Source organism: Cibotium barometz, chromosome 44, assembly GCF_041138505.1.
Source record: "Cibotium barometz isolate CiBa-2024 chromosome 44, ASM4113850v1, whole genome shotgun sequence".
NCBI classification, from domain to species: Eukaryota; Viridiplantae; Streptophyta; class Polypodiopsida; order Cyatheales; family Cibotiaceae; genus Cibotium; species Cibotium barometz.
Window position 1 is genome coordinate 39,926,207 of NC_141089.1, and position 10,340 is coordinate 39,936,546.

Below are 10,340 nucleotides of genomic sequence, written 5' to 3' on the forward strand. Positions count from 1 at the left end.
TTAAAGGATCTTGTGGGTGTTCTATTTGGGGCTACGGGATGACTATTTGTCGGCCCTAGATTGTCCATGGACAATGAACTAGTTGTTCTAGAGGAAAGGGTATCGGATTGGGATTCAGAAAGGGTTTCAGCAATATCTGCCAAATTTCCTATCGATTGGGTCCCACTTTCCTGCGTAGGTACTCTAGAAGGTGCCGTAGGCCCTATGGCAGAATCTACAAGACGTCCCGACCGCAAGTGCATAAGGTCAAAATTCTGTTTTGGTTTTTTTATGTGTTTTAATTCTGTTTTGGTTTTTTTATGTGTTTTAATTTTGTTTTGTTTTTGTTTTTGTGTGTTTGTTTTTTTTTTTTAAAGAAATATATATATATATATATATGTATATATATATATATATATTTTTCACCCTACCTAACCACTAAAGGCAACTAAAAATGAGTATATGGGTAACAAACTATTCTATATTTTTTATTATTTGTTTTTTAAATGTTTTTTTTAATGATTTTATGATTTTATGATTTTTATTTTTTTTAACACAAAAATTATGAATCACACTAAAAAAATACTAATTATGCACAAAGTTACAAAAATTTAAAAAATACAAGTTACAATAATTATGCAAAAACTTGACTCCTCAAAAAAAACACTTAATTTATAGATTTTTTTATTTTTATTTTTATTTTTTTGATTTTTTTTAATTTTCTTTAGTTTTCTTTCGTTTTTTTCTCCTTTTGTTTTGTTTTGTTTTTGTTTTTGTCTTGTTTTTTTTTAATTACAAAAATTTAAAACAATGCAAATCACTCTAATTATGCTAAAAATTACAAAAATGAAAAAATAAAAATTATGCAAATAATATGGACTCCTAAAAAAAAATTTAATTTTTTTAATATTTTTTTTTATTTTTTCTCTATTTTTTTAATATTTAATTGTTTTTTTAATCTCTTTTTTTCTTCTTCTTTTTTTTTCTTCTTTTTTCTTTTCTAATCTCTTTTTTTCTTTTTTTAATAAAAAAAATATTATTATTTTTTTGTTTTTTTAATTTAAAAATAAAAAAACATGAAAAATTAATTATTTAAAAAAAAAAAAGAAAAGAAAATCCACTAACCTTATCTTTCACGCTCGCCCGCTCACTGCTCCGGGTTTCGCGCCGGCGCACACGTGGTCGTCTTCAACGCGCCCCCCACCGCCTTCTTTGCTCTGCTACTCCACTGCTGCCGCCTACAGCCAGCAGCCACAGCTTGATGCCGACGGCCCCCCTCCACGCAGAGCCCGATGCCGACCCCTCTGCCTTCGCTTGCCCTTCAGCACCTCGCCTCGTCTACAGGCTCAGTAGACCTTCGCCAGCCGCCTTATTAGCTATGCCTGTCGACTGCTGCCCACTCTAGACACCTTCCACGCTGCCTTCAGTTGGCCTACACTCAGCTGCCGACGCCGACCCCGACGCCTCAGTGACGACTTCCACGCTGCCTTCAGTCGGCCGACTGCTGCTTTTTTTTAAATATATTTTCTTGTTAATATATATTTTTTTTAACTTGGCCGGCTTCTGCCGCCTCCACCACTTCTTCCAGCGGCGCCTTCGCACTGCTGCAGTCGACCATTCTCCACGCAGCCCGTTTCCAGCCACGCAGCCACCTCTCGTTTATAAGCCGGCCACCCAACCGCTACAGCGTTTCTGCAAATAAATAAATATATATATATATATTTATCTATTTCTTTGCTGCGCAGCTACCTCTTGATTGTATATTTATATATATATATATATAGATATATATATATATATATTAAACCGCCTTCACTGCCATCTCCAACACCGTTTTACAGCCACATGTAATAGATATATATATATATATATATATATATATATATATATATATTTTCTTTGCTATGCTTGAGGGAAACACCTCCCCACACAATAACAACACAAAACAAAAGGAAGGTCGCCTCCAACACTTCCTATCTCTCTTCTTTCTTGCTTGGGAGTCAATGGGGCTTGCATAAGCTATGGGAGAGCTTAGCAACGCACCTCTTTTCTTTTTATTTATTTATACTAATTACATGTTAACGAAAAGCATGAAAGAATGAAATGACAAAAAACAATGAAGGTAAGCATAATGAACGGTACTTGAAAAAGCATAAAAGCAATGAAACATAAAAAAGACAATGCGGGAGAAACCTCAACCGCTCAATGGTTAACCTTATCCACTCACACCGGGATCACACACCCAAACTTAACCTAATCACTCAATGGTTTTGCAACCAAAAGAGGAAATAGTGGTGGTTTCCACACACTCTCAACCGGATTTGAGTCTTCTCCCCGGCAACGGCGCCAATGGAGAGACGGAATAACTCTCTCACTTGTAGCAAGAGTAGTACGATCCACACGTAGCTCAATCCAATGGGATTTGCATCCCTTTCGGAGCTAGGGATTCAACCCGTACCGGTGCACAAAAGCTTATCCAATTAATGGAGAGAATGCTAAGAAAACTACTACTATTGACATAGATTCAACACACACTCAAGCTCAATCTTGCCATACTCATTCACTCATCATCCCACTCGTTCATACATCCAAACAAGAAGAAAGCTAAGCTATTGCATACACAAGCTCAAAGCATCCTTCATTCTCAAAATCTTACTCCCTAGCATGCACACAAACCTTGAAGCTAACAACAAAGAAACATGCATACTAGAGAATAGACAAGAGAAGAGAGACAAACATCACTCATTGCATTGAATTAACAAAAGAATAGAACTTACAACAATGTTGATGGGGAGTGAGAAGAGCTTGCACCTCTATGGAAGAAGAGGGAGAGCTAGTCTCAAGAGAGCTCAAACATGAGTTTGCCCAATGTGTCCATGCTCTCAAATGAGCCACCTTTTATACAAAAATTCTAGAACTCTCAAAAGTTCCCATGTGGGATTATTGTGAAGCCCTCTCCCACATACATCTACAAAGTGGAACTCTTTACAAGAGCCCTAAGTATCTTTTTTGTTGCTTCCTTGTATTGATCTTCATTTGCATGCAACAGGCTCATGAGTCCCATAAGAAGATATAGCCTACTCCCTCTCTCGATGTCATGCTATTGATGTCTCTATCTATAAACCTACAATTTGTAAAATTAGCTATATGATTCGTGCTCCTTACTCTACACATGTAAGATCCTCTACTAAGGACACACTGCTCATGTGAAGAAGCACTACTACCACCACCATCTCTTGAGGTGCCACTAGCCCATGCCACCTACATTGCACATGTAAGATCCTCTGCTACTATAAGGTTGTGCTACTCATGTGAAACAAAAATTCTACCACCACCATTTCTCAAGGTGCCACTGGCCTGTGCCACTTGCTCTACGCGTGTGTAATATCCTCTGCTATAAGGATATTCTTCTCACGTGCTGCTCATGTCAAGCAACAATACTATGACCATTGCTCGAGGTTCCACTGGTGCGAGCACTACCCACACATTCATGTGTAGTGATCCTGCTCTCCTAGAGATCTCTTGAAGGACTCTATGAACTCATGTGCAGCCACTTAATATCTAAAGGCATCTTGGGCTCCTATACTTTTCCCTCAATATTATTCACTCCTAAGTCACTAGATGAGGGGAGGCCTGTCAATCGTAGTATCAACATAAGAAAAGCCTGGGTAGAGGCCATCAAGACCAAGAACTATGTATATCATTTACTCGTGCTTCGGTAACAAGGACATGCTAGGAAATGTACTATCTGCTGAGTGATATAGGACAAATGGAAAAAATGTCCACACTCAAGAGCATATCTCCACCAGTTGTATCCATATCCTCAAGGCATAGAGCGCAATAAGCTACATGAAGAAACAACGATGCATGTAGAAAGGTCATCAACATAACCTCAAGACATAGAGCGCAATAAGCTACATGAAGAAACAACGACGCATGTAGAAAGGTCATCAAAAAATGTTCATAAAGAGGCCGTGGATATAAAGGCAGGTAAGGCACTGTCACATCAAAGGACCTACAAAACTCTCAAACATGGAAAATTAACTTCTGCAACCCATGTTGGGCAATCCTCTTCATAATTCTATTCTGCTCTTTCTCGGCTCTAATACTCTCCACCTTTGCCTTGGCCTACTAAAGCTTTGTCTCCATCTCATGAACTACCTACTCAAAAAGTAAAGCATATAAAATTTTGAATATTCTCTCTCTCTAATTAAGTACAACTTAATAAATTTATAAGTTTAGACCTTAATTTTACTTTTTTCAACCACGGAGAGAGAGTACCAGGTGGATGTCAATATCTCACCCTCGATGCGTCTGTGTAGTAGGCTTACTCTCAATGCAGATCTCAACTCTCACCTCCTGTAGCTCTTGAGTGAGTGTCTCACTCGTTCGTGATACAAAATGGTGTCATCACTAGTAGCTATGGAAACCTATACAAATAATCAAGTGATAATATGGAGTTTCCCAAGATAGATAGATAGAAATGTAGAGAAAGTGTAAGTACCTCTTTGGAATGTGCGAGATGGTGATAAGGCCGCCCAAATCGATCCAAGCTACATCTTGTTTGCGACACATTTTGTAGAACTGCTAGCAGAGCAGATGATAAATACGTACCCCACCATGCAAGCCTATAGTTCTCTCTGGATAAGGCCGGTGAAAGGTTCGAATATCCATTTAAGCATGACGTATTATCCATTGGAGCATGGAATGTGATTGGGGAGCCATCACATCTTCTCAACACTAGTAAACGTCTCCTTACTGAGGACCACGATAGCTAGAGAATGTGGGAGGGGCGATGGGTGTGCTGCTATACAAGAAAATCATTTGCTAGTTAACCCATAATCCATTCATCACAAAATATCCTTTGTACCCATCCATTTTCCCATCACTCAACCTTCTCACTGTAGAGAATACATTTTGCTATTTTCTATGGAGACAGTAATATGTAGACACCAAATACACACACAAACCAAAGTGGGTAGCCTCTCCAAGCCTTGTAGCATGAGAATCAGTATACCATAATCAATCAAAAAACATGATTGATGAGAATAACTGGCTCTTGGAGGTTTCCTCTGTCATAATTCTCAGCCTAAACATGTCGCCAATAATCCATTCAGAATCAATGATGATATATATTTTTATATATAAATGCAAACGTTGGACTGATGGTATACATACATACATACATACATACACATATATATATATATATATATATATATATATATATATATATATATATATATATATATAGATATAGATATATATAAATATAGATATATAAACGATGAGTCTAGACTCTAGTGACTTCAAAAACACATACCGCGATCGTAAAGAAACACAACCCATTATTGTACAAAAACCCATCACGTGACTGCTAAAAAAATCCAGTCGTGGATCAGCATTGTACTTATGGATATTGTGAATGCTGATATTAGAGGGAAAACTATCACAAGCAAACGACACTTCAAGAGTGTTGTTAGCACTCTTTGGGCCAACATCTCTGAAAGGAACCCTTATAAGAGTCACATAGTGCACTATCAAGTTCTTTAAGCCTAAGCAAAATTTTGTACAAATGTATAATAAGGGAGAATAGTAGTTGTGTACTACTGAGAAAGGAATGACACTATTGAATGGAAAGGACCCAGATGTGTGGTTGGAAAGATTTGGGCTACCACAAAATCTTTGTATCATTCATTTTTCTGACACCTTGCACCTGACAGCCTTAAGAAACCAGCCATGTCAAAGGTGGCTTGTCATAGGAAGCGATTACGGTGATTCTTTAAATTGTTTTAGAGTGGGAATTAAAATGACACACCAATACCTCCACTTTGGGAGAGTGGTTTGATGCAGTGAAGCTCACTTCCATTGAGTCAATACATTGACCTTTTGGAATAGTAAGCTCATGCCACACTCTTTGGCATAACACATTTTCCTACCATTAGGCATAACCTTATTCTCTAGCTTGCCTCAATCTTTTGCACCAACTAGAGCTCATCATAGAGCTCTAGTTGATGCATAACCTTAATCTGTAACTTGCCTCGATCTTTTGCATATCAACTAGAGGTGAGAGAGCAATACGCTACTCATGAAGATGTATTGAATCATCAAGGAAATGCTGCAAAGAAGACTAAAGGCCATAAATCTTATAAAGAGCATTGGAAAGTATACTTCCCATGAAGCTATGCATTGCATGATGGAAATGGAAAAGAAAGAATACATTGTCGTATATGTGCTCTCTTTAAGATGAGTAATGTGTTTGCTACAATTGGTAGTACGGTGCTTCAAATGCCTTCATTAGAGGTGCATGAGAAGCCAAAGGATCATGAAAAAGAAAAGTTCTTGTGGGTTGAAAAGGAAAGAAGATCAACCATGCCTGTAAATATTCATCTACAGAATATGGATCAAGCGGAGGTAGGTAAGAAGGTTGCAAGGGTAAAGGTACTTCTTCAAGTCATGTACTTCATGGCTATTAGAGACAAGCCTTTATCTAACTTTCAAAAGAATGCTGAGGAGTTGGGGTTTTTTAAATGCCAAATGTTCTCACTCAACAAAGCTATGCTACATATTTATCAGCTTCATCATCCCATTTATTTTTAGAAGCTTGTTATGCATACTTTCATGATAAGATCAAGTCAAAAATTATTGACAGTCCATTTTACTCACTTATGGTGGATGAAAGCATAGATGTATTGAATCAGTGTCACCTGATTGTATGCCTTACTTATTTGAGCAATAACGGAGATGGCCCTATACACAATCGATTTGTGACATTGTTGCACACAAGTAATGGGATATCTTTAAGTTTATATGAGGCACTTACAGAGTATCTATGCAGCATTGGTTTACCAAAATCAAAGCTAGTGGGTTTCTCTACATATGGATACAATGTGATGATGGGAACAAAGAATGGTCTTGTTACTCATTTTGCTAGAGAAGTTCCACATTTGGTAGGGGTGCACTGTATTGCACACCGAGATGCATTGGCTGCTAAAGATCTACATTGTATTCTTTTTCTATCTTCAACCTCATGAGAGAAGGCAGCAAGAAAGTGTTATAAATGAGTTAATAGCTCATACAAACAGAATGAAGAATTGAAAAGTTCTAATTATTTGTTCATGAGGTGTTGAGAATGCATGAGGTTCGTTGCTCCCAGGAGGGAAAGTGACTAAAAGGCTAGTAACTCTCATGCTAGCTCTTTTATGCATATAGTTAAGTGAAAGATGTGAGTTATACACTTTTTTTACTTCCATTAAGATCCAATTCTTTATACATTTATTGGCTGATGTGATTCATTATCTTAATATTTTAAAAAAGAAGTTTCATGTCGAGAATGTGTTTATGACTTCAATTGGGACACAATTAGTGGTGACCATGGACACTCTTGAGGCAAGTTTTCTCTCGAGTGAGTTTGGTCATGGTGCTACTCATATTTTTTCATTCTCTGAACAAGTTAAAGATGGATGCATGACTTCTGAAAGTGACACTCAAGGATGTGAGAAGTATTCTCTTCACAATGGAACTCTACGGGGAGAAAGATGATTGTCGACACTTAACCACTTGGGGCATTTGCATTAATGTTGGCAAATAATTTGTTGGTAAAGTTATATCTTCCTTACATAGCCGTTTTCATGATTTAAAGCTTTTTGAGGCTACAAAGATCTTTAATCCAATGGACTATCCACTTGATCTACATAGTTTCTTTCATGGGTGCCATTTGGATAAAGGCTTTGTTGGAAAAATTTGGATGTTTAGTAAATGCTGATGTATGCAAGACAAAGTATGAAGATTTCATGATTAAGTTAAAGAGAACATGCCTTGGATAGCGTATGCATATGGCTTGGCAATTTTATGGACATGATGTTGAATGGGATCAAGCTTTTGGTGAGATGAAAAAGCTATGGCGTGCATGCTTGGTTATTGTGGCACGCATAGTTAATTGTGAGAGAGGTTTCTCAAAGATGAATCGTATCAAGTCCAATGATCGTAATAGACTATCATTGGAAACTTTGAATAACCTCCTGTTTCTCTAAAAAGACAATCTTTATGTTAGATGCAATCTTTTTAAGTATTGTTGGTTGTATTTTACCTAGAAAGATAACTTTAATGTGAGGCCATCTCGAAAAAAATTTGCCTTTTCTTGGAGAAGGGCCACTTAAAAGGAGACCTTCTTAGAAAACAAGGTACCTCACTAGAGAAAATAAACCAAAAAATTTTGCCTTTGTTAGAAAAGGGCAACTTAAAAAGAGACTTTCCTAGAAAACAAGGCCACCACACGACTTGATTGAGTGAGTGGACGGGAAGCCGACTTGTTGAGGATCCCCCTCCCCTTTACATATAAATACCACATGATGACTTTGAAAGTGCAGACGACCTTTCTGAAAGACCAGCTCGGCTACAAGAAACTGCGGACCTTTCTGGATATTGTCTTATATAAGCAAGCTTCCCCACCATTCAAATCAACTAGCTGCGATGGCGAGATTGGGCTATGCTGCCGCGGTCGCACTAGTAGCCTTGCTGCTGCTAGGCGTGCTGTCAGGTCGCTCGGAGGCCGCCCGCACTAACGCAGGCTCCAAATTTTCGCGTGAGACATGTAGGAAGATTTGTGGGTACTTCTGCTTATGTGGAGTGCCCTTTCTCGATTGTATTTGTGTCGCTGAGCAGAACCAACTACAGTCCGCCGGCCGGCAAGCAGCTAGCGCTGGCGCGGGCGCCCAGCCGCAGCAGCAACAAGGCGATGAATTGGAGGTGGGCGGGCTGGTGTGGTGCGTGGCACGGCCGTCTACACCTGACGATGTTCTCCAGCAGCTTCTGGACTTCTCATGCTCGCAGGGAGCCGAATGCTCTCCCATCCTGGCGGGGGGCGACCTCTGCTCCGCTCCGGATACGCTGTACGCCCACGCCTCCTTCGCCGTAAACGACTATTGGCAGAACATGAGGGCCAAAGGCGCCACCTGTGACTTCCAAGGCGCGGCCATGCTCGTCACCAGCGATCCCAGTGAGTCAGTCTGATCATCACTCTGTTTTGTTTTTTGCTAACCCTACATTACGAGCTGCTGATCTTACTTACTCTCCGCTTGGTTGCTTGGCGTGTACTGCAATGCAGGTTTCGGACAATGCAACTACCCTGGGGGACCTGCGCCGCCCACCACCAGCTAGGCTCTGCACCACCGGCCATACTACTACAATATATAGATAGCGCTACTATTTTAGCGCTTAAGATCGACCAGCAAGTCTTAGATACCCGCTGAAATGCCGCACTTTCCTTAACCAAAGAGAGATATGTGCTTTCATGTCTGAATTTGAAAGAAATTTGCCGTCGCTTATAAGCGTATGGGCACGAGCTTGATTGCAACAAAGAATTAGTCCTCCTATAACCATGCAATTAGCCTAATTTATGGCTATATGCCAGTATATACGATTGAATTTTGATGATTCTAGATGGAAATATAAGCTTAGCTATTCTGAATGATCTTTGTAGATCTTTATTTTGAACTAAGTTTTTGACCAGAATTTAGCAAACTACGGCCAACAATTTAAGTCACATACATTCTAATGTGAGCTTGTGGGGCCTTTATCATCCTTGTACAAGGCTCAAATTAAGGCCTTACTTGTAGGAGGAGACTCAATTGGAGAAGAAGATAACCAAGAAGAGGTCTCTTGTAAGGCCGAATATGTTGCAGAGATGAATGGGCATTTTAGACTATCTAGGACCATGCCCCTCTTGTTGGTCACCAATCTACTCTAAGCATTATGTATGCATTGTAATCATAACTAGTTTCCTACATACACACCAACATTGGTCTTTGTAACTAGGTTATAAGACCAAAAAAGTGTGGAAGCATGTTAATGTGCTATGCTTTTTCTTTTTGGTGGTTTCTAGCAATAGTAGCATTAAAAAATGGGCATGTGGTAAAATGTTTGCAAAAAAATCATAAGTTGTCGAACATTATACAACAAGGTTGTCTTCGTTAAGAGCTTTCCAATGATATAAAGCATGATACGAAATTTTGCATTGTCGGTCATCTTTGGACCTAAAAACTATCATAAAAATCCTCTTAATTACCATTGTCCCAGACACAAAAAATCGTAGCACGTTAACATGATTTCACCCAAAAGCACTAGCATTAATGTAAACCATGAATGGAATGACCTAATAGGAGTTATTTGTCCATGTAGGAGCTCAACAATATGTAAAATGGGCATCTCTCTCATTTAGTGAAGAGGCCTATATTGGTCTTAGGTTATTTGTCCATGTAAAGGCTCAACAATATGTGAAATGGGCATCTCTCTCATTTCAATGCAGAGGTAGAGTGATTCTAGGCTTTATTAAGGAGGTATAAGCTAGATTACATGGGTTC

General features: G+C 38.9%; 1 protein-coding gene across 1 annotated transcript; it reads left to right on the forward strand.

Annotated features, from left to right (window-relative positions):
- Nucleotides 1-8,375: 8,375 nt before the first annotated feature.
- LOC147613279 (uncharacterized) lies at nt 8,376-9,344 on the forward strand. The gene is made up of 2 exons (XM_086782075.1): nt 8,376-8,977; nt 9,086-9,344. Exons 1-2 carry the CDS (start codon nt 8,452-8,454, stop codon nt 9,136-9,138), a joined length of 579 nt encoding a protein of 192 aa, XP_086638201.1. The 5' UTR covers nt 8,376-8,451; the 3' UTR covers nt 9,139-9,344.
- The last annotated feature ends 996 nt before the right edge of the window (nt 9,345-10,340 follow it).